The sequence below is a fragment of the Amblyomma mixtum genome, chromosome 5, assembly GCF_055824585.1.
Source record: "Amblyomma mixtum isolate Tamu chromosome 5, ASM5582458v1, whole genome shotgun sequence".
NCBI lineage: Eukaryota > Metazoa > Arthropoda > Arachnida > Ixodida > Ixodidae > Amblyomma > Amblyomma mixtum.
In genome coordinates, this window is record NC_143016.1 from 127,488,062 (window position 1) to 127,513,600 (window position 25,539).

Here is a 25,539-nt window from a genome sequence, read left to right on the forward strand (position 1 = left end):
AGCTTTATCTGGAATGTTCGCTATCAGCCTTAAAAGAGCACGACCGACAGCGGCGGGCATTCTGTTCGACGACCGCCGAGTGATATAGTTCTTTGCGGGCGCAAGTCAGCCCAAATAAAGAGTTCCGTTTCGAAGATATCCTCGTTGTTTTCCTGTTCGCCGGACTGCTGTCACCACTACGTGACAATATGATATTCTGGATGATGTGAACAGCACGCTAACTAAAATTCACTTCCATGCTGAATAGAAGATTTGAAAAGTATTCTTTGCACCGTTCTCCACCCACTTTTACTCTACGTGTCGAGCTGCCAAAAGTTTAGCCGCAAACACATGGCGTCCTACTGGGGTCTCCCGGCTCGCCTCGAGGCCTTTTCAGCAGATCTGAGTGATTTTCATTGCCTTTTCCGGTAAGAAGTGAATAACTGCCACCACCGGCAATATACAGTTGACCTTGTTATAACGAAGTCGAAGGGGCCAGAAGATTGCTGCGTTGTAGTGATTGGTTTCTTATATCGGTACATAACCTTTGTCCCTCGCATGCCAGGGGCCTCACCAGCCACTCAGTATAAAAAGAAAGAAATCTGCATTTATTATGGCGCCGATGTGCGTTGCGGGAGCCTTTAACAATAAACCCGTTCATTTAAAATACGTACTTGGCGTCCACCACACTGCTGAATATTGGTTTACCAACCGAATATGTCAGCCTTGCTAACGTGTACTAGTGCCTTCCGCAGCCTGCATGTGCTTCAGGGCCTATAAAACTTCCCGTGCTTCAGGAGTTCGCCCGAATTAATACTCTCAGTGAACTCATCGACCAGCGGGTGGCAAACAGAGCTCGCAAACAGTCTCTACAACTTCATCGTTTAAAGACGCTCCCTCCGTGGTCGTATTGTCAGCTCACAGACAATCGCCCCACTGTTTCCCCGTCGGTATCAGCCGCGCATCTGTCTGAAGGGTGCATATTATACACCGATGCATCACATACTGCAGAGTGGGGAGTTACTGCTGTATATAGTCCCTCCCATCCGCATCTCAACTCTCGTGCGACGTACACCGCAGATACATGTACCCCCTGGCATTGGAACTTCAAGCCATTTACAATGCCATTGCTTCCCTTCCGCTCGTTCCCACATTCAATGCAGTTCATATTTATACAGACTCCCTCGCCGCCCTTAAACAGTTTAAGGCTGTTCGACGCACATTCCAGATTACACAATCAATTTACCTACTCTGCGCAAAATACCCATGTCCTGTACGCATACACTGGATTCGCGGTCATGCTCACGATCCACATAACATTCAAGCAGATGCTATGACTCACATTGACACATCAGACGATCCACCACCTTCCCCTCTTCCCCCAGATCCGTTCCTGTCCCATGTCTCCGATTCACAAGCTCTGCGCCAGCGAACACGCGCTCTAATTCCTCCGTGTTCGCACCCTCTCCCCGTAGTCTTACTCGGCAGGAGGAGGTATCAGTGCGCCGGATTCGGGCAGGGCCGGCCCTGACCCCATCTGTCCGTTATCGGTGGGGTGATAAATATCTGCCAGCAACTGACTGGTGCCCTCACTGCGGCGCTGCACCGGACATTTGTGATGTGCGGCACCTGTTGTGGACTTGCCCAGCGACGGCCCCTATTAGAAAACGGCTCCTCAGGGAGGTCGACCTGTGGTGGAAACGCGACGGGGACTATGTGAAGTGGACTATGGACAATCACTTCACAAGCAGCCTATGCGAGTACCTCGCCGAAACTGGTCTACACTCCTTCTTTTAACTTTCTGTAACCTACATTCCACTCCCCCTTTTCTCAACTTATGCCTCATGGCAGACTTCTCGAATAAAAAAAAATAAATAAAACTTATCTTGGAGGAGTAATATTGTTGTGGACAGGGCGAGACTTATTCAGCATATTAGAGCTCCGGTTTCGCGATACTGAAGCCGATTAGGGCGGTTGAAAAAGACGGAGCGCAGCGTCGATTTGGTGGCGAGTACCTCTATTGGTTGGCTTGACCTTACAGCTCACGAGCGCTCGGGCCATAGAGCTTCTCGTGAGAGGACTGACTTGGGGACAATGCGTACACCAGGCCAAAGGTAGTGATGATGAGCGCGTTCTGGTCAACGCAAATTCCTCTACGTTTATTATTATTATTTTCATTTTCCACGCTCGGCCCTGCGAAACCAGGGAACGTCGATACCGCCAGGAACACAAAGCGCAATTTCAGACAGTTTTAAAAGCATGGTACTGTGCTGTGAAAACCGAAATTAATGTGCCATGAAACTGAGCGTGCTCTGCAGTTTTCAACTTCGAAATGGTACGAAAGTCTTGAGCGCTGCTAAAAATTGCCGCTCTCAGCGCTACATGGCTAGTCGAGTTCCCTGCAATTTCGTTACATCTCGTTGCAGAAATTTTACTGAGTAATAACGAAAAACGAAATACACCGAGTTCTATGCGAGTTTCCAATTCGAATCGCTATTCCTATCCATATAACTATGCCCTTTTTCACGTAACTATGCTGCCGATGATATGATGACCGACATGCATATAAAAAAAAAAACTTCGTGGCTACTGGACAGGAGCTAAGGGTGTGGATACAATGTAGGAAAGATATTTCGGAAGGATCAAACAAAAAACTAGCCCTCCTAGCGTTGTTTCAGCTGTAAACGCATGGACAGCCATTTAGTCTTGGGAAAACGCTTGGGAAAAGTTGTGCGGGGAAAAACATATTTGCGGAAGTTCGAATATCCGCTATTAGGAAGATAATTTTTGCTGAAATGCATTTTTGGCTTACTACTGATAACTTGCAGGTTCCGTCCTTAAAGGGCAACTCCGGCGATTTTTCGATGTGCATCGATTGAAATGAAATTTTAAGCCTGTATTCTTTATGATAGTCTGATGCCTCATGTAAAATTTCGCACCTGAAACCAGCGTAGTTTTTCCGCAAGCGAATTTTGAAGACAAGCGCTCCTCGACGCGAGCGCCACCCACTGATCGAGCAACTTCTACAGGCCACCCTGTTCTGTGACGTCACTGACGGGGCGGCGTGTCAAGCTGGTTGGGCGCGCGCTGGCGCTGGCAGTGCAGGGGAAAACTGAAAATTGGTTTTGAGGAAGTAAATGACGCAGCAATGGACACCCGAACCGCGACGTAAGGGAGGAGTGAAAGAAGAAAGGAAGAAGGAGGTCCGTAGTGGAGCTCTCCGGCATTATTTCGACCATCTGTGCAATTTCGCGCCATCTCAACGTGCCTGATGTGATGTGTACGCCAGAGTGATGGGTCACAGCAACTTTTGTTGTGCTGTGGGGTGCACAAATTCTTGATCTGTGACAATGGGCGTGATCTAGCGTAGGTTTCCCAGCGATAAGAACCTTCGCGACAAGTTGGTGAGAGCTGTCCGCCGTGTAAACTGGTCTCCGAGGAAGCATTCCCGCTTGTGCTCGGAAAATTTCGCGCCAGATTGCTATGAAGACAGCGTGTACTTCAAAGAGAGCTTTGGACTCGCTAAGGCTTCGTTCAACTGGCGCTTGAAGGCATATTCTGTGCCAGCGTTATTCTAGTACAACCGTCTATCGCAGCGGCCAGCTGAACGAAGCGCGGCCGTCAAGAAGAAGTAATATGTTGGATTGTAGAACTGTAGCTGGCGTGAACTCACTTCCAAAAGCTCGCCGTCAAGATAAAGCTCCGCAGAAAGTACTGTTGGTGATGCATGCCCCTGTAAGGACGTTGTGCACCGCGGCAACGTTCTGGCAGCAGATTCTTTCATCAGGCTGGGTCGGCCGGCACTGGCCACACGAACAGCTGTCGGCGGGAGCATCTCATTAACTTTTAATCTGACGACTCTGTCACAAATGCATGCACGAGAAATGACTCAAGTAATCACTTCTCCGAGTTCAGACCGTCTCCGTGCTGCAGCTAGGTGACGCGGCCTGTGGTGTGACTCGGCTGGCTCGCGCGGCGGTGGATCATACCTAAAAGGCGACTCGTCCAGTCCAAAATCGTCGAATGAGTCGTCTTCTAAACACTCGCTGGTCTCGGAAAAGCTGTCCTCCGCGCTTTCAGTCATGTCGACAGCGCGGCTCAGGGTAGTTGTGATATCTTCGGGGACTTCACAGCGCTGTGAACCCGCTCGTGACGTCACAGTCAATACCGCACGAAGGCACCTCCCCGGTTTCGGTTTTGCGGTTTCGATTTCGTGTTTGGCGTTTTTTGCTGTTTAAAAATTATTTTACGGTTTCATTTGAAAACCTTGTATCGTACACATTACAGGAGGTTCTTAGGAACACAAAACAGCCATTAACTTAAAATGGCTGAAAAATCGCCGGAGTTGCCCTTTAATGGTAACGGAGTGGATTCCAACAGAAGCCGAACGTAGCAGCGGGCGGCATAACGTTAGATGGCCGGCTGAGATTAACAAGTCTGCGGGGCTACGGTGGGCGCAACTGGCAAAGGAGAGGGTTAATTGCAGAGACATGGAAGAGGCCCCTGCCCAGCAATTGGCGCATTGGGGCTGATGATCATGATGATGATGGTTAGCACCACAATGTGACTGGAGATAAGCAATGTGAAGGGTTCTAAATACGTTCTGAACAATGAAGTACCCTCGCCGCATTTGCTACGCTAGCATTTCGAGCCTTCAGCGTGGCGGCGCCGTAGCTGGTCATGTGGCTGGTCACGTGGTGCGGAGCTGCTGCCAGCGGCGCGGCGCGCCGGTGAACCCCAGCGGTGCGGAAGGAGTGGAGAGGAGGAGACAGTGAATCCACGTCCGGGGAAGAAGATGAAGAAGGAACGCCCAGCGAAACGGAGCGGCGAAAGACTGACTTTGCAATTCAGCTGAGCGAGTTCCACTCGGCCAGCTGTAGCTATCGCGCCACTCGAGGTTTAACCAGAGCTCAAGCATAGCCAATTTTACGGACGGGTTGATCCAATCCGCCCTTCATTTACTGTGATGCCAGCCAATGGTACAAGACCACCTTCGCCTGCAGATCAGTGGGCTAGCGGAGAGCACGGAAAAAAATTCAAAGGGAGATTACAATTCTCTCTAATGCGAAATTTGAGCTTATCACTGTACGTATCTCAGGCTCTGTCGGCTTATTGTTTTGCTTTGCTGGGTCGTCGGCACGCCTGGCAACATTAGCTCAATAGTAGTATTAGTTGAAGAAGAGGACGATGCGCAATGTACAGCGCCCGAGAATGTGTATATTATAGTCCTACACAAATATGAGCAGAAGAAGATGGCGATGTGCAATGCACAGCGCGAAAATGTGTTTCAGTTTAACACGAGACGTGATCGGCTGAGGCGTAAGCCTAGTGCTCTCAGTCCCCGTAGGCGCGTTGCTTTGCTTTGCCGGATCGTCTGCACGTATGGCGACGGTATTAGTTCGATAGCAGTATTAGTTTATGAACACAAAGTTGAGCAATGCGCAGCTCGCTAGAAGTTGTATAATAGTACGATAGGAGTGTTAGTTGAAGTGGATGACGATGTCAATGAGCAGCGCGAGAGAGTGTTGCAGTTTAACACAAGGTGTGATCGGCTGTGTCGAAGCGTAGTGCTCTGTTGCAGTGGCCAGCGAAGCTGATCTGTTCGCGGTGATGCGGGTTCAAACCTCGGTCACGGTTACGTTATTTATTGTTTTTCTTTGTTGCATCGATGGCACGACGGCGCAGACGCGGCTCAACCCACGAACGCGCGCTTAAGAGCTGGGCTCTAAAAACGTCGCCGTTAGGGTCCAAACGTACTGGCGAGCGCGATTTGAAGGTTAATGTGTCTGTCCGGCTGAAACTGACGAAAACATTTTCGGGGCGTCACGGTCACTTCATTATAATCATCAGCCGGACTACACCCGCTGCAGGGCAAAGGCCTCTCTCACGTCTCCCCTATTAACCCTATCCCTTGGCAGTTGCGGCCACTGTATCCCCGCAAACTTCTTAATCTCATCCGCCCACCTAACTTCTTGCCGTCCCCTGCTACGTTTGCCTTCTCTTGGAATCCACTCCGTTACCCTTAAGGACCAGCGGTTATCTTGCCTTCGCATTACATGCCCTGCCCAAGCCATTTCTTCCTCTTGATTTCAACTAGGATGTCATTAACCCGCGTTTGTTCAATCACCCACTCCGCCCTGTTCCGATCTCTTAGCGTTACACCTATCATTTTTCTTTCCATAGCTCGCTGCGTTGTCCTTAACTTAAGCTGAACCCTCTTTGATAGCCTCCACGTTTCTGCCCCATAGGTGAGTACCGGTAAGATACAGCTTTTGTATACTTTTCTCTTGAGGGATATTGGTAAACTGCTACTCATGATCTGAGAGAACCTGCCATATGCGCTCCACTTCATTCTTATTATTCTAGTTATTTCCCTCTCATGATTCGGATCAGTGGTCACAACCTGCCCTAAGTAGACATATTCTCTTACTACTTTTTTGGACTCATTGACTCATTTGACTCATTTTTTGAAGCATTTGACTCAGTGGAAACCTCAGCGGTCATGCAGACATTGCGGAATCAGGGTGTAGAAGAGTGTTGTGTGAAAATAGTGGAAGATATTTATAATGATTGCACAGCTACTTTAGTTCTCCACGGTCACTTAGTCCGCAACAGGCATGACGATGCCAGATAATCCTTCGGCTAACTAAACTGTAGTGCTCGTTGCAGCCTCCTTGTGGCTATAAGCCTTGTCAGAGCTATTTATTCGGAGTAGGGCAAGCCTGAAGTGATATCCTACAAATCGCTTTAGACTGTATATAGATATCAAGCTGGAGGCATCAGACACCCTTCTTCGCTTTACGGACACTCCTTACAGCACGGGGGTGCACGAAATGGCACAACTGAAGCCATTCCATAGCGGAGAGGTTCCTGCGACGATTCAGGCATAACTTTGTGACGAACCCAAGCGATGGCCCATGGCGAATTTCTAGCCACTGGCAATAAAATTCTCGATATAATTCCGAAACAAAAAAAATTAATGCCTCGGAAACGAGACGCAGTGAGTGTTTTCTTCCATTCTAAAGCGAAACTAAAGGCATCAGGCGCGCAGGAAGGTCAGAGTGCACCCAACGCCCAATGCTGACCTGTTATGATGCCGCCGGTACCCAATCGAAAATGCCTTCTCTGTAGTGCCACGACATGCACTTTTCGCTGCGCAGGCTGCCGCATAAAAAAAGGAGTTATTTTTTTTAGGCGACGAACGAAATGAAAGTGACTGCCGCTGTATGATCATGGGTATAAGTTGGCGGGATGCGGATTCGTGGAATTTTTTTTAAGATACGCATCCAGATTCACTGGGCGCAAGACGATTCTGAGAACGCTGAGCAGAGAAGAGTAGGCAGTCTTACACACCTAGCCCCAAGCGCTAATGCATCCCCCACCAGGCCCCCTTCGATGCCTGCTCCGCTGTCGCCATCTTAGCATCCTCTTTAAGCAAAAGTACACGTGCCTTCATTCCCTCTGCACTTTTCCCTAGCTCTTAGACTAATGAGATTGGAGGGGGAATCGCTTAGAAGGATCACGACTGGGGCGGCCTTTACCCCATCGGTTACATGCCGATGTGGCTCTGAAGAAGGCGCGGGACCCACCACCTTCCTGAGGTATTCCACGACGGCTGCAGGGGTGGATGTGCGCCACCTGTGCTGGGGGCTTGTGCAGGGACAAGGGCTTCAAGGACACGAATAGCGTCCGGTTGTGTGCGATCGTGTGCTATGAACAATCACCGCATACGTCTGCTGCCAAGGTTCACGGGGCAGGTCTCGCAAAGCTCTCCACTAAGAAGAAGCGCCGCAGCGGAGGGGACAAGTTCAAGACCCCAAGAGTTATATGAGACGCGTGGCGCACTCGGCGTACCCAGCGGTCTACTCGATTCGGCGAAAGCGAGTAGGCGACGAATAATTCCGGCAACATGCGCCAGCGGCAAATTAAGATGCGGTGCGGCGGCCTTTCGTGTTCTGACGCGCAGTCTTACGTGTCTGTGCCAACTATTTTTTATTATTTTTAACTCGTAATTAAAGTAATTTCGAATAATAACTGACATTTGCCGCGGCTACGGGTTTTTCGTGAAAGGATTTCAAAAACCCTATTTCTAGAAAATTCTCGCAGTTTGCCCTCAGACACTGGTCATAGGCACTTTTCTATTGCGATGTGATCGCTCACGTAATGCATGACCACAAAGTTTAGTTAGATATCGTATTCGAGCATTGTCGGCTACTGAACAGTCATTAGCTCTCTTCTTCACGCCATACTTTTTATTCAGGCGCTCTTTTTCCGGCCACTGTTGGCCCTCTAATAACGTGCAGCTTTTTCACTGTTCGGAAATGTAAGCGCCACAGTGTTGAGTCGCCGACAGTGACACTCCAGAATGCAGGCTTCGGCATCGCGAAACACAGGAAATGAAAGGAGGGTGATGAACTAGCAGAGCATAGGAATCAGCAAGGATACAACAGTTACGTGCAGTGCTGAACAACTGGAAAGTAATCTCCGGCTCACGGTATACTTTTTCCCGCTGGTCTGACATCTACTCCGCGTCCCGCTCGGCAAACTGGACCCGAGGTTGACTGCTCTTGCCCCGGGCCACCATTCCTAACCTGCCTCTGCTGCCGTTCCGCTTCCAGTGACTTCGGCGGATCTTGGCCGCTGCGTCTGTTCCTATAGGCTGCGTCTGGTTGTGAGTGCAGCTTCGGGTGTGCCGGAACTGTGGCCTCTGACCGATATTATGAGATTTACAATCCAAATCGCGAAAGCTTAGTTTCATTGTTTTGTTCGGCGCTTAAATATCTGCAAAGCATCGGATTTGACAAACCAGTTGCAGTGGGTGTGGATCCTGCCTAATGCATTCCTTCGGCGCGCTACGGAGAACGCAAAGTGCCGCCTGCCCGTAGTTCGTAGGATTAGAGAAAGCACTTTTAGAAGTCCGGTAATGGACCTACGAGCCAGATCGATACGAGTAGCATGTCTAAAAGCCATGGTACGGTGAAACCGCTTTTCACAACAGTGGTTGACAATAGCGGTTGACAATAATGGCGTCCAATTGAAGGCGATGCCATCTAATATTTTGCAAGTGGGCATTCAGCTTTGCTGGGATTGGTTGGAGGAGTGAAAGACAGCCAAGGGGCGTCGATTGCGTCACCCTGAGTTGATATTTTATTGTTTTATTTAATTGCCATTTTCAAAGCTTCTTACCTCTTTTCGACAATGCGAGCAAGAGTTCATACAGCATGCTGAGAAGACTGATTTTGCTGTTGACAGCAGTTGAAGAATAAAAGAAGCAACTACACAGGTGCACAAAAAGACAGGCGCAGAATAAGTAAACCAACTTACATAACCGAATTTTCATTTCTCAAACAAAAATTAGGCCTATGCCTCGCTGATGGATGTTAGAGCACAAATTGGTCTAAAAGCGTGCCGCTCTAGCCTGTAGGGTGGTGTTCATTGATACTTGTCGACAGAGACGCCACTACGATTACATGTGTCTATATTTTAATGCGTTAGCGTTAGAGGCCCTGCGTCGCAGAAAAGTTGGAGGGGACACTTAATAGCTACTGAAAATAGCTACTGAAAAGCACAGCTACAACACCACCATGGAAAAATATTTGTGTTCTCGAGTATTGTGCAGAAACGGTTTGTATTGTGATCAATGCGGGAAATTTTAAAGATAATGAATGCGCATTGAAAATATTTGCATGATGTTTTGATCTCTATGCCTAGGTCTAATTCATTGCCTTGTTTCGAGAAAATAGGGTCAATATTCCGCCGGGTACAAGGGAAGAAAAAAAAAATGAAACCAGAAAAGTGTTCATGTCGCTTAAATATTCATTCGATATCGAATACGCATTTAAATTGGTGCCTTATGAAGGTACAGCGACCTGAGTTTGTCCGAAAAACCGTGCGTGAAGAATGCATGGTATGGTGCGGAAATGTTTGCAACTGAAGGCATGCGTGAGAAAAGGGCTAGACACCTTAATGAACATGCGACACGTGAGTCAGATAACAAAACATCAGTCAGGCACGTTACCTTTGTCGTAGTTTGGCACTAATGTGACAGCACAGATGCCATCAGTAAACACAAAAGTGTAGTTGTCAGTTTCCGTAACTGCGACAGAAAGAACATGATGGAACGTGAGAAAATTCAGAAACCTCATTTCAACGTTACTGCACTGAGGCATGCTGAGCATTGCTGGAGGAAGGGAGGAGTTTGAACATGTTTTTTTTTATGGCTACATTGGCAATCTGGCGATGTTAAAAGCGAATGTGGCAATCTGATAAAAGAATTTTTTCCAGTTAAAGCACAAGTTCATGAAATGTTCATCACTATCACTAAGTTCTGCTCTCCTCTAAATATAACAGGCAGTTCTTAAATGATGATAAGCGAGGAGCACCGATCGTAGACCACACCTCCTGCTTGTAGTGTGCAACAGTGGCCACTCTGCAAACCGGTTACTTCCATCGACAAAACCAGTTCAATCGTCTGTACACCCTGAATGCTGGCCACTGGGTGGAAAACACTATGTGAGCACACACAGTGTGCGCTTAGAAAGAGATTCGTTTGATCTCGCAACCAGCTACAGCCACTCCCCTCAAGCACAGTAGACGAATGTGTAGAAGTCTCTACAACGACTCATCATGTCTTGCCCCTAAGTAATCATCCCTTTGAAGCCTTGCTCCTCCTTCTCACAACGTACCCATCATTCGGGTCCCAGAAAAAGAAGTCCGAAATTTACAATGTACTTTGCGTATGCCTATATTTAAAACCTACAAGCAACCGGCCCCTCGCCGAACCGTTCCCGGAACCTTTGATTCTTGTACAATGGCTGCAGCATTCGTCTCTTCTCGGCTTCATTCTATCAGACAACCTTTTTGAATTTATGTTAGCATTCCTCATAAATTATTAACATAGCCATTTGGCTCCGATGCAGGAAAAAAGAAAACGTACGTCTATTGGCAATTACCTTAAAAGACTAAAACTCAGATACGCGAAGGGAAATCCGAAGAAAAAATTCCGAGGACTATTAATATTTTCCCAAATGCGAAATTTGACCACAGCTTTGTAGGCGTCTCAGGTTCTGTAGGCTAATTGTTTTGCTTTTCTGGGTCATCGGCACTTCTGGCGACGATATTAGGTAGATAGTTTTAGTTGGTGAAGAATGCGTTGTGCAATGAACAGCGCGATAGTGTGTTGCATTTTAACACAAGGCCAGATCATGTGCGGCGATCGCTATAGTGCTCTCTTGCAGTCTCCAGCGGAGCTATCTGTTCGCGGCGACACGGGTTCCGATCCCAGTCCCGGCAAAGTTGATTTTAGTGCGAAAGGACCCATACGCTCACCAACACCGACGAAGAATCTTGTCATTTGTGGACCTTGCGCTGATGTTTATTTTGTGCCGTTTCTTAGCAACAGAAGCGCCACGTTAGGTAAAAAGTAGGGGTGTGCGAATATCAAATTTTTCGAATACGAATCGAATACGAATAATTAGTTCCGAATATCGAATCGAATATCGAATAATCAAGGACGACGCATTTAATCACTACAAAACATTTATTTGGGCACCCAAGAACATCACAGTTCAACTATCGATGATTAAATGAACACAAAAGGTGTGTGTGGCTGCACAAAAAGTATCAAAGTCTCGAACATTATTCTTAGAAGAGTGGAATTATCAGAGAAGATGGCTAGTACACAGCATTGATTAAGGCTAGCTTGCCATCAGCACAAAAGCGCATTGCTGGGATGATGTAAAAGGTTGTCGTGAAGGAAAACCAGCTGCACCACATGGTCAGGCAGAAGTAGTTCCCTTCTAACTGAAAGGACTCGTGCAGCCACAGAAAAGGCCCTCTCACTTGGAACTGATCTGGCACGTATTGCGAGGTACTTCGTGCACAGCTCTGACTCCTCCAGCCACAGAAAATGCCCTCTCACTTGGCACTGACCTGGCACGTATTGCGAGGTACTTCGTGCACAGCTCTGACTATACCAGCTTCGCAGGTATAGCCACAAAAAAGCTCACCAGCGCAGTCAGCTACGGCATGGCCCTTGGAGGAAGAAAGAATTTTCCTTCCGTGTAGGCGCCGCCATGTTGTTATGTATCTGTCGATAGGGCTTGCGGATCGAAATGAACGCCGGTGCTCACAATGAATATTCGGCTAGATACGAATATTCGCGTCGGGTCGAATATTCGAAACAACACGAATACTTGGATTTCGAATCGAATTCGAATACTAAAAATATAATATTCGAAATATATTCGCAAATGTAGAATATTCGCACACCCCTAGTAAAAAGAAATCAAATTAATATCCATGACAGGGAGTGGAACCTGAGGCGGCGCAAACAAATCAGGATCGCAGGCCGCTGCGTGAGAGCACTAGGCTATCTCCGCAATTTTTTTCGAGCATGATATTTACTGTACGAGGTTATGTAGGTATGTACAGAAGGAGCCATAGGGAAATTATCTGCAAATTACTGTTAGAATATATCTCAGAATATATAAAAAAATGCTTTCACAAACTGGCTCCCGTTAAAAACTGCTTTGGCCTGGATTGTTGGCTGTGTGGCTTCTGTGTGAAACGAGATGTTCAGCTTTGCAGTCTAACGCGATCCGCGTTTTCCACTAGCTATGGAGTCCATTGAGCAAAAGACGTCATAGGATTCATAATCAGGTTGACTTAGTTTTTTTAGTTTTTTTGTGGCAATGATAGTCTGCCAAGCTGGGCAGGATTCCTCTAATTTTTGTAGAGCAAGTAGTAGCTTCAGGGAAACAGCATACTTATGAAAGGCGCGATAGACAGCTAGATCATCGGCAATAAGCCACAGGGTAGACGTCATATTAGTGGAATAATACAGGATCTAAACGGAGCCCGGGGAGGCGCTTGTCTGATTCTGTTACGCCGTTAGATTTTCGTCTTGCATGCTGCAGTGCGGACTTTGGAATCCTATCTATTCACCTTGTTGCTTGCGGCTCCGGGTGCAGGACGAGCTGGATCTTCGTGTACGTAGCGTAATGACTGACTTTTGAGCCAAGCCTGCTTTTCAGCAATGCCTGGCGTTTCCCTGGTCACAAGACTTCAGCACCTGCTATGTCTGAACTTCGCGTTCCACTGTCGCAACCATCGTTTGAGCTTTTGTGCCTTCTGTTCTTCGCATTCTGTGGACGGTAAGGCGCATCCCCTTGGTGAACGCTTACGAACGACGCCCAGTTCTGGCGCGTGCAAATAAAAGAAGAAGATGCTGTCCACTCCATCAAACTGCGCTACGAATAGAAAGGCGATGAAGCTAGCGCTATTGGTGTTGCACTGAGAGGGGCTGCAGTAAGGTTCCAGGTTCTGGAGACATGAAGCCTTTGGATTTGAGTCTTTGCGTGAGTTGTACACCGCTGTGCAATGTCGAAAAAGCACGCGTTGCCAGGCTCCTACAGGCAGGCACGGGAAGACTACGCTGACAGCGGCTTCTGCGCTCGCCTCTTCTGTCGCCACCCTGCACGCGCATTGTTTTACTCTTCTGCTTTCACAACTTCTGTCCCCGGACGGCGACCGCTGATATCACAGAAAGCTATCTGCTGACGCCTGTCACTTCAAAAGAACTTCTGAACGTTTTCATCAGAACGAGCATTGCCACGAATGATAACGTCAATTTCAAGTCGACAGGAGTTTTAACATAGCACATATAATGGCGATCAAACACGAACGCGGCCGCGTTCGTAAGAACCTCTTGCTTTCATCCGCCCTGTTTTGTAGTCTTGCCATGCTCCTCCGTTCAATTCCTCTCTTTGCTGCTACTCCGGACTGAGCCACAACTGCGGACCTCAAAAAAAGACGCCACAGCATCGTCAGTGTTGCCGCTGGACGACTCTTTGTTTTTGCCTCCACTTTTATAAAATGGCTTCGGAGAGTTGCTACTCTCCTGCCCGGGCAGGAGAGTAGCACCGCACTCGCAGTGCCGTCCAGCTTTTTGTGCCGGCTGTTCTCGTGCCGAGTCACGATAATGTTAGTGCCCACAGTCTCGGCCTTGTATTGAATCCGGTTGTATTGACGAGTGACGAATTTTTCTTTGGGTGGGACCCCTTCGACGCTGACAGGACGGCTTGCGGCCTCCTCTAGTTCTGTAAACCAACGAGCTGGGCGGTTATTCACAATCTATAGTTCCACCACAGGCGTCCCGCTGGCCGCCTAGATTCACATCCTGCAGCACCACCGAGGTGTAGACCCGGGTCCTGTTCCTTTACGATGGTGGTATTTTGAACGTTTCGTTGCTGCTGTTGTTCACAGTGGTGCCGCCGGAGCGTTCCGTCAATGGTTGAAAGTAACGGTGTACATAACATTTATATTGTTCATAAGACGACCGCAAATGCGTCTCACTTGCCCGTTGCTTCCTCTCGTAGTATATCTTTATTTGTGTCTGGTCCGGAGCTTTTCTCTTCTGCCGGACCAACACGGCCACGGCGGCCATGGAAGAAGCGGCATCGTACTGCTTGAAACAGCCACCTTTTCCACCGGCCACAAGCTGCCTTGCTTGGCTGCGCTGCGAGTTGTAGGTGTGGGCGTGTTGCTTCTCGGCATTGCTTCGGCTTCCCTGCGCGGGTTTCAAGTCCAGTACAGTGATGCTAGCAGCCCTGTGGCCTTTCCCTTCACAAATGACTTCGAACTCAACCACCTGCACTTCCAGGGTGCGCCAAAGCTTCCATGGCCTCACAGTTCCATCGCGGTGCGGTGAACGAAAGTGGCCTCAATGTCTTCGCTGCAGCCGAAGTAGCCGTGGCCGCCCGCCAAATTGAACCACTTCATTTGTGTGACAACCCCACTTGCATGAAATGGGCACCGTGAACACTGAGAAAGCGGACAAAAGCGCCTATGGGAGCATCTCTCCAGGCCAAGACAGAGTAGCGGCGGCCCTCATACAGGTGCCAGGCGCGAGCAGCACCGCAGAGACATCCTTCCGTCAAAGCGAGCGTGATGTAGGAGGACCATACAGAACACAGGGCAACAACTTCGACGATCTGGACCCACACTGCTGGGTCGTCGGGTAAGCCTTATAATTCTGGAAACGGCAACGGACAACTCGAGGACAGCGAGGTACAGCCAGTTGTGGCGGTGAAGGACGCAGTCCGTTCCAACCATGGAAGACAAAGGGTCGATAGGGCCTAAAGGATGGCCTGAGCCGAATCCGTTGAGGAAGTGGTGACGCCGTTTTCGAAAAGGATGGTGATAGGCCCGACGTTTGCCGACTGCTGCATTGTAAGGAGATCAAACAGAAACCCAGGCGTTTGTTAAAACGCCTTGCTTTTTCTGCCTTTTCTCCGTCCTATTTACTTTTCTTTGCTATTACTCCACAGATACTAATTTTCGCACCTCGAAAAATTAAGTTTCTCGAAACAAAACGGCTTTCAACAAAAAGAGAGGAAGCATTGGCAACAAATACAAGTACTAAATTAGTCTCACGATTTCCGTAGGTGTGCGTCGCTGATAGGACACTTCCATTTGTATCGTACCAAGAGCTGATCTTGTACCTGCAAGAATTTTAACACAAAACGCAGAGTAAGCATTTGCTAAGGAGTAAGGTGCCGGAGATCACTCTTTCGAGCATCATTGAGTGAAGTAATTGCTTTAATATGGCTATGATGTGTGCGAATTCCCGTTGGCTCACTTTTCGTCTAGAGGGGCACAGGCATGACGGTTCGTACGGGATTAAAAATCATAAAGCGGTGTGTGTTAAAAAAAATGTAATATTTGCTCTTAATGTGCAGAATGTCTACCGGAGTCATTAATGCTCTGTAAAATGAAAAAGTGCCAGGAAACAGATGTACGAAAATTATTAAGCGTGAGGTAAGCGATGCGATGCAGGGGAAACGGCGGTTGAGAAGAAAGCACGGGGAAAGTTTGTGACCTGCGACGGGAAAATTATGTATGACACTAGACATTGATAATAATTGACAAAGATGGAAATTTGGTGAGGCGTTTGTGTATGATGGGAAAGTAGAAGTAGAATCTATATGGATTTGTGCTGCAGAAGAAATATATAGGGCAATATTCATAGTAAATGGTGCCTGATACGCAATGAAAATTTTGGCGGCAACGAAGGAGGAAGTGTTGAAAGCCCTGAAATTTGGCAACGGGCAAAACTGGCGGTGAAGTTCGTTGACTACGGATCTCTTGAAGTAGGGCGGCGTGGCGCTAGGAAGGCTTGCATTCTTGCAAACAAAACTTTGGTAATCTAATTGTCAGTGGAAAGATGGAGAAATGCTTAAGCAGTATAAATTCATTAGAAAGACTGTAAAGCACATGAAAAAAGTGCTACGGCTTTAACACTGTTAAATCGAGTAGACGTGCGAAAGCTTGTGTTCAGACTGGTTGGCTCATGGGTTTGCTTTGCTGTTCCGTCGGCATGACTGACGACTGCAAGTATATTAGTTCGGTAGTATTATAAGTTGAAGAAGACGACGATGTGCAGTCGATAGCACGAGAGTGCGTATACTATTTCGACATTAGTATATTACTTCCATATTAGTAGAGCGCTAGAGAGTGTTGGATTTTTGTGTGATATTTATTTCATTCATCGATTTATGGTTCTGCCAAGGTCACCCTCGAGGTCAAGCTTCACACAGACTCGGTGAGCCGGTTAGACCTCGTCCAGTAGTGCTTTCCCACTGTAAGATGCATCATTTAGGATTTCGGTCGTTATAGACAAGGTATTAAGTCACTACTAGTATTACCAGGTATAAGTAAAACAGAGCTAGACACGGGACGAAGGAAGAACAACACAGCACAAGGCGCTGTGTGTCTAGTGTGCCCCGTGTCTAGCGCTGTTTTACTTATATATGATGTACCAACTTGCCCAAGTCTCCGCCTTAACAGAGTACTACCAGGATTCGAGGACAAAGCAAATTTGAATTTTAGCTAGATAAGGAGGGCTCGTTCTATGATAAGGTGTCGCAATATAAATTGCTTGGACGCAGTAATTCCGGTTCTATAGAAATCTAATAAAACGGCAAAATATCTGCAGGCGTGAGACACCCATGATTCAGTTCAAACAAGATGCAGCCATGCATGCACAGCGTTACCAAGGCGTAAAAAGCGTTATATATATGCTATAAGATAGTTGCTGATATTAAATAGTGACCTTAGCATTCCATGATGAGAGTTGCAGAACACAAACGAAAGAAAATACCGACAGCCTGCAGCTTTCAATCAACTTAGCAGCCTTATAGTAAGTATATATTGTGATGACATTAGGTGCCAGTAGTTCTTGACAAGTTCACCAATGAAAGAAACAAATACGGGACATAGTGACTTCAAGCACAAAACTTACGTTTGGTTCGCTGTGGCATTGTACCACTTTGTTTCGTAGACAGCCGATTGCGTGTTATTAATCAGGCATATTTTCATAGCAGTGGTACATTTGATGTTATCGCGCTTCTGAGAGTCGGTTAAGAAATTGCGGTACTTTAGATACATGTTGGTCCAATTTCCTGAAATGAACTAAATAAAGAGAAACAAATGCACCTTCGAATCGGATAATTCTTCAGCATACTTCTCTCGACTCTCGTTTTCTGCAACTCGAGGCGGAACGTGGAATTGGTAGAGTATGCGGAGATGGAAAGAACGTGAATCTTTTGTATACAGTTCATGTCTATCGGATCACACGGTCGTTTCGTATAAGCAGACAGTTCGTATCAGGCGAGTTCGAGTTCACTACAGTTCGCATTATTTGCCTAACAGTGCCAGCTGTTCCTTGGAAGCGAAGGCAGGTGTTAGAGATCGGATACGAATAACACTTTGCGCTGCCGAAAAAAGGGGTAGAGCTGTTAACGGGCAATAGCGCGAGCAAAGAAATGAACTGTATGACCCAGAACTCGTTGATTTAAGAGTTTGAAACATGCGCAATGAATAATGAGAATAGGTGCGATCAATAAGCAAACAAATTGCGTTAATGCTTGCTAGTTTTATATTTGTAATGAGCGAAGATGGAACTAGCATTAAACCCTTACATGGCAACAAATTACTTCTCGATATTTTTGTAATCCATAACGAGTAACGGCAGGTTTCGGTACCGACCTGTGACATTACTTTTGGTTTCGTGTTCCACGTTGTTAATCGTTGAACTACATGGTGTGAAAATTGACTGCCGACATTACAGAATTTGAAAGTAGTTTTTATTAAAATTGGCTTGTGGCTGCGTTTGGGTTCAGTGAAATTTGAACGGTTTCGTAAGTATGCTACCAGTTCCTGCCTTTCGTACGCGTTAATTGTAGCGGTAGAAGTATTATGATATGAAACTCGCGACCCCATGACGAAACATGTCCACCGGCGCCTATGGCTGCTTTTACACATGAAGGCACGCCCTCTACTGCGGTTTTGCGGTCTGCTTTAGGAAGCGATTTAAGAATGCTAAATCTTTCATTCGGCTTGTATTCGGTTTTCGAAGTTCTTGGCAGTTCTCCTGTTTACTACTGTTGTTAACTATGCAGGCACCCCTTCGTTCTTGCAACGGGCTGTTCCTCCATTGTTTTTTTAACGCAGAAGCGATGGCCTGCGCTGCCTTTGACATTTATACCGTCAGTTTACCGTAGAACAAGGCTGACATTTTTAAAAAGGTGAAAGTAGCACACACGTGTACTAAAACGCACATAGTTAGCATACTTGGTGCGCAAGTACGACTATTTTTATAAACGGCATTCGCTTACAAGAAATTGTATTATACATGATTGTATTATACGTTCGCCTCTCAAAGTGCGATATAGTATTTGAAAAAAGTTATTGATGGCGACTAGAAATAACCGATCCAGTTTTTTTGCTGTAAGTTACCTCCTACGCAAGTCTTTGTCTCCAAGATTTGAAAAAAGGCCGTAAATTATGAACACAAGCAACTAGGTTCAAAGTATATACAAATCTAGTACAGCTCTCTTAGGTGTGTTTTGAAAGAACGAAGCCCGCTCTTGCCTGTGAGCAAGCCACAAGCCGGTTGAATCAGCGTAAACTCTCCGGTGCGCGTACGCAACTTTATTCCCATTACCAGAGGCTTGTACGGCCGCAACTGTCATCACTTATTATCATCAAAAGCCTACGTTCACTGTAGGACGAAGGACTCTCCAGTTTACCTAATGACCCGCCATTCCGCCAGCTGCGTTCACTTTATCCCGGATAACTTCCTAATCTCATCCACGCAGTGGACAAAATTATTATTCTGTTATGAATGAAGCAACAACCATCGCATATACTTCGGCTCAACTGCGTTCTGCCGAAGCCATGCGCATGGCGTCTTTAACGTTGAAGCGTGCTGTATGAGGACAACTACGGTTTTTTTTTGCACAAGTCTAATATAACGCCTAGTTTTAGAAGTGCGCTTTTTATAAAGTTGAAAGGTGTGTTGTTCTGCTGCGCCCACTCCAACGTCAGGTAGTCACTTGGTCACCTTCGACGTGCGGACTTCGTTCGCTCAACACGCGCCTTTCCTTTTAGCGCTTGCGAGTCTATGGAGCTCTTTCTGATCGCCCGAAATACTTAAGCTGACCTAGTACGGCCCACTGTGGCCATCAGTAAAGCAGAAGCATTTAATATACTATAATAGTGCACTATAAAGCTAGTGTTGTGAAGGCCGATATAGATCCCGGCCCGATCCTAGCAGGGCCAAAAATTGCGAATTTGTCTCATCTCTGTATGCAAATAGGCATATACTTGATAAACAAGACAGCGAGCCTGTTCAAGCAGACCTGAAACCGAAGGACTAATTCAGGGATCACGAAGTTTTATGCAGCGATAAAGAAACAGGAAAAATTCTTGTCTCTTCCCGCGATAGCCTGAAAATCAGAAATGAAAATATCCGACGCATATGCGTTCGTCCATAATGGGAATGTATGGCCATCTTTTCCTCAAAGTCTACATGGACAAAAATTTAAAGCTTTCTGTAGCCGTTTGTCAGCGCAGTTCACCAGGAAAAAAAAAGCTCCCAACAAGATGAGCGCGCGTAATGCCAACGCCTGTTTTGTTTACAATCGATAAGAAACGTGCTTAAAGGCAATCAAGCTTGCTAGCAGGATTCTCTGTACGCCGAAATAACCGTGACGTGGGTTTGAGGGAGAAACCAGCCTGAACGTTACTTATGTAAATAGTGCTTGTTTAGCCCAAGTCTTCCTTTGTTCTTTTCTGCCTTGCAGGCCAGTAGGCAGGTCTAGGTCAGACTAAGTGTTCTAGCTTGGGTTTGGCCAGCTTAGGTTAGGTGAAGCAACATTCAGAAAGCAAAGGTGTGGCCGAACATAACGGGCAAGAAGGCAAGCGAAATTCGCGAAGTTTGGGATAAAAGTCGAAGAATGCCGTTTGAGATCTGACGACTTTATCAGTTTGATGGAATGGAAGCCAACAAAACAGGCTAGTTTGAACAAAACACGTTGGGGGTAACACTGAGGCACGTAATTTTCCGGAACGGTCAAAGTGCAACGTTAAAAGTAATATTCTAGTAAGGAGTGCAGCTTGCTGACAGCTTTCATGCCGTAGGATGGCATTTTATTTTCGTGCTTCAAAGCCTGCAAAAAAGCCTTTTGGAGGAGGAGACTGGAGGAAGTACAGGAAAACGGCAGCTGGAAAACACCGCTTAACTAGGTCTGTCTCATCGAGCTTCCGAGTTGTGCCTGCGAATTGACTGCTACTTTCGCGTCGCACAGCCGGTAATGCTCCTTACAACCGCTTCACAGATGTACAACTCCGCCTAGCTTTGCTTAATGCTCTTCAAAAAAAAACATCCTTAGTAATGCTCATCGCCAAGACTGTATACTAATTCATATTACATGAAGCGTGAGAAACGCACGGATGGTGTGGCTTTTCTTCCGTGTTGGATCAGTGGAATACACGTACCAAAAGCGAAAAGAATGTAAGCACAGTCTAATAGTTGTTCGCCGATATCCGTGGCCAGACTTCGTCTGTGTGTGAAAGTCTTCCTCGCTTTGGCCTTTGTCGCCAGTATTCAAGAAAAGAAAGCTCTAAGTACCTAAAAGCTTGGCTAGCCATAGCAATGAGGCACCAGGAGCCTGAAAAACGTCCGTCTATGTAGGGGCCCAATTCCTGGCCGTGTGCGACAAATGGAAGCTTGAGCGTAAGGACCGAGTACGGGAGCATCAGAGTAATGCAACTCCCTACATCGACGGAACACACACGACCCAATCAGCAGACCTTGAAAATATACTCCAAAAGCAGCTACAGTTAGCAGAAGCATGCATGAATAACAGACTGAAATTTATCGAATGAAACTGATCGTTGCTTATAGCTAAACAAATGCTGAGAGTGCGAACCAAAACTTTTATTTAATACTGCTATCAGGTAATCAAAATATAATTATATAGTGGATAATATTATCGTGTAATATAATGTATAAATAAAACATCCTTTCATGGCTGTAACGACTCACGTGCGTAAGTTTTATGTGTACGACCAAACAGGACTGGAGTTGCAAAGGAGTTTCTCATTGTTCTTTTCATCTGAGACCGTTTCATGACAATGTTTTATTTCTAATATTGTGGCCAATCTGGTTGCTAAGTAGCTAGCATGTCTTTATACACAGTACAAGGTATTGGTAACCTTAGCTTTAAGATACAAACGGTCAACATTAGAAAGGATCACAGATCCTTCCGCCGCTCGAGAGTGAGCAGTTCCTTCCTACAACACGGCATCCGCTGACTTCGCCGGCCACAGTTTCGCCGATTCAGTTCTGCACCAAGCAGGGAGATAATAACACGGTGAATTCTCGCTGCCTCTTCCTTACTTAAATTGCCTTAGTAACTGAGTAAATAATCATTCCCATCCACATAATCCCAGCCATATCGTTCGAAAGGAAAGGTACACTTCACAGCTCTCGCTATCCGTCGTGGTGACCTTTGTTTTTCGCGTGACTGTCCCTGAGAAGCGATAGTTTTTATTCAACCTACGGGCTAGGAAGTAGTTAGGTTCAAGTGAAAAAAATTCTGCGAAACCTATAGCTTCCATCGGCAGCCATACTACCGTACTACTACTCCGCTCCGGTGGATCACGCTAAGTAATTAATCTTTTCCTTAAAACTAACTTAAACTTAGGACACGGCCTTAAATGGACTGGCGAACGACGTGTAGATGGCGGTCACCTTCACCATATGAACGACATTTTATTTTGTGCTCTTTGTGACCTAAGTGTCCGAAGTACTTCAGAAGTGTGTTGTAATTGGTAGAAGCCCATTGCTACCCCACCGCTACCTGCATAGTTTTCGATGTCCTTTATTGCCTTAACAAAGAGAAGAGAGTGAGACCGCTCTCGACACAGTGATTTTAAAGCTGCCGCATCAAACCTGTGTCATTACAGTTAGTTGCCTTAGATCGTGCCTTGCATGAGTACTACAGACTTGCGTTTAAGTTTTTTTCTTATTCTCCTGTATTCAGGGTCTGATATATAGTAGCATGCACCTGCATATGATTTTTATGAAAACTGACAAAGTAAGTTATGCCATGCATGCATGACAAAATGCTTCGTTTTCAACTCTGTTTATTTTTTTTATTTTTTTCTTGTTTTGATATTAAGGTGCCTATTGGCGTTAATCGCGCACAGATTAAAGGGGTACCGCAACAATCGCAACAACAGGAAAAACATTAATAAGCGCGAAATGTGGTACTGACGTTACCAGAAGGCAACGACTCTGTGGAAATCTATTGGGCAACATGCATGTAATAAGTAGCGCCTAACCGAAACCTTCTGGAATGAACTCCACAAACGTACGCGAGCGAAAGTTGCCTGCTGCGAATTTCCAAGCTCAGACTACATGAAAAATCTTGCCTACGTTACCTTCCAGGCGATGTCGGTTTCGTTATTTATGCTGTTTTCTCCGCTGGAAGTCAGGAAAGGTCCTATAACGAAGGCTGCAAACGTGTCTGCAAACAAAGTAGTCATTGCTGTCGTGCAGGAATCTTCGACGGCGTCGCATCAGTGAGAGCGCTGGAAGGCGCTATATATCCCTTATAATCTCTCACTCTCTACTCGCACTATACTCTCTCAGCTATGAGAAAGCTGATAGCATTAAGTGCGTATCTCTCGCCTGCAGTATATTGGCAGCACAATGACTTGAGCTCTGCACAATAGTGTGCTGGTTGATCGATGAATGCAGGCGTGAAGAAAGTGCGAGATTTTCAGAGCTTCCGCGCTGCATTCAGTTCAGTTGTTCAGTGGTAGGACTTCTCCTTTGCATTATATGTTACGTTTGGAGATGCGCCTGTGAAATAGTGCTTATTTACAGTCGTTTTTCCTCTGGCGATCTTACGTTGCGAAATTCCGCACGGACATGCGATGTACAAAATTAATTCTAAATTGTATATGTACATTAATTGTCCATTTATTATTTGTATGTATCCATTGGATATAAAAGTTAGAACACGAGCAACATTAAATCTTGGCTGATTTTATGACGGCCATTTAAAGAAAGCGTCTCCTCGTTTCTAGGTGGGACACTTAAAATAGGTGTTCAATACGCACATAGACATTTCCGGAACAAAGTTGTAACCTAGTTTTTCTACCAGGGTAGTTGGCCAGTAATTGAAGGTGTAGTAAACAGCGCACCACGGCGCGTGATTTTCGCTCCGCATTCAGTAGCAGCATCATATTGCTTTCTTTTTGCTTTCATGTGAACTTTCAAGCGTGTTTCTTTGGGTGAAGAATGTCTTAAATTTAGAAGTCTTTAACGCAACCCTCAGTATTACGGCTGTTTAGAATACTAGGTTTGCGTCTTCGTTGAAAGAATGCTGCAAACAGCAGCAAACGCCGGCGTCAAATCTCGTAACTGCCCGATATGGGAGTACCGAACTTATAAGCATAAGAAGGGTCATTGTTTGCCTGCAAAACGCAGGACCAGTACGCATGAAATGCGGATATATAGACAGCTAAAAACATCGAAACATGTGACTCGATCTGATAATTTCCGCGGCGCAACACTACTGAAATATTATTTTTTTTATCCATGAGCGGGAGTGATAAGCCAAGGCACCTAGTTGCACTCCCTTGGAGAAGTGATGGGGGATAGTGAAAAATCGTCGGTCTTGGGTGACACTGGCTTTCCCAATTTCCATTGATGGAAATCACTGCAAATTGCTGGAGATCTCTGTGCGCGGTAATTGCAAGACGGGCTTGTCGGTTAAACAATGACAGCGTCGGTGCAGCCGACTTCCCTACAAGTGCAACTTTTATACAGGCACAATTACAAGTGTTGTCACGATGTCAAAACGGCATACAATAATACTATTGTTCATGTGGAGTCTGTCGCGCGGAGAAATGCATCTATACTACTGTGATCATTGACTGTTACATCTTGTTATTTCTTCCGAACGCGTACATGTATTTGGGCGACGCACATACGTGCGATTTCGTGCCCCATAAGAACCACCCCTACAGCTTTAGCGCTACCAGTCTACCAATCAAGCACTCCGTATGCTTGGGATTTTTGTCAAGAAAATGATAGGTTTTTTTGTGTGATCAGTTTGGCCCAATCCGACCCTCGATATTGTGGAACATGTGATATTTTATGGAGGAAGTAAGAAACAGGCATCTTAAAAATTTCTTTAGACAGTCCCTAGATTGTCTATAGACTTCAGTCTATGAAGTCTATAGACTTCCTATAGGCAAATCCCATGGACTAGTCTACAGACGATCTATAGATTTATGGCCATACACTTTTAGTAGACTTCCCTATAACAGTCTACAGACAAATGTCTATCTGAAAGTCGCGGTTTATAGGAAGTTTATACAGACACTGGTCCATAGACAGTCTATAGACGATCTATAGACTTATGGCGGCACACTTCCTGTAAATTACTGTATATAAAGATCTTACAGACAAAAGTCTTCTGGTCCAGTAGACATTTGTCTATTTATTTATTTATTTATTTATTTATTTATTTATTTATTTATTTATTTATTTATTTATTTATTTATTTATTTATTTATTTAGTTATTTATTTATTTATTTATTTATTTATTATTCCTCAAAGGTCTAGAAGGACATTACATGAGGGGTGGGCTGACAAAATTCTATTATTTTGGACACAGATGATCTTCGATGGCGGATTTGAAAAGGACTGGATTGATGATGGTCGCCACCTCGGATGGAAGGCCATTCCAGTCGTTGGCTGTTCTAAGAAAGAAAGACTGCTGATATGTTACAGTACGAGATTTCTCGGGGTAGACAGCGTTTGGGTGGGAGTTACGGGATATCCGATGAGCGCGTTTGATACGGGGGGCATCGTGGTTAAAGGTGTAAAAAATTCTATAGACATTTCACAGGTATATCGCCTGGGAATGCTATCGACCTTTGTGTATAGACAGTCTGCAACCGTTTGTCTATAGACTGCCTATAGGCAGATAGTCTACAACAGGTTGAAATGCTCACCAGATAGAGTGCACAAATGACATGACCAATATACTTGCAAATTTAGTTTCTTCCCAAGCTATCCATGCTGGGAATATGCAATATATGCACCATAACAATGCACCTCATTAAAACAAATGTTGAAAGTAACCGTCGCGCTAGTTTCCTCAGAAGCACTCTTGCTGTCTGTTGTCTGCAGC

The 25,539-nt window shown here is 46.0% G+C and overlaps 1 protein-coding gene across 1 annotated transcript in view; it reads right to left on the reverse strand.

Annotated features, from left to right (window-relative positions):
- The window catches only part of LOC149343661 (uncharacterized), a 37,703-nt gene extending 14,828 nt beyond the window's left edge, over positions 1–22,875 (reverse strand). Inside the window, exons 1-4 of the mRNA XM_089547043.1 lie at positions 22,771–22,875; positions 17,282–17,451; positions 15,415–15,482; positions 9,998–10,075 (exon numbers count right to left, since the gene is read on the reverse strand). Of these exons, the coding sequence (XP_089403169.1) occupies positions 9,998–10,075; positions 15,415–15,482; positions 17,282–17,451; positions 22,771–22,875 (421 nt within the window). The remainder of the gene's footprint in view (positions 1–9,997; positions 10,076–15,414; positions 15,483–17,281; positions 17,452–22,770) is intronic.
- Between the last annotated feature and the right edge of the window lie 2,664 nt (positions 22,876–25,539).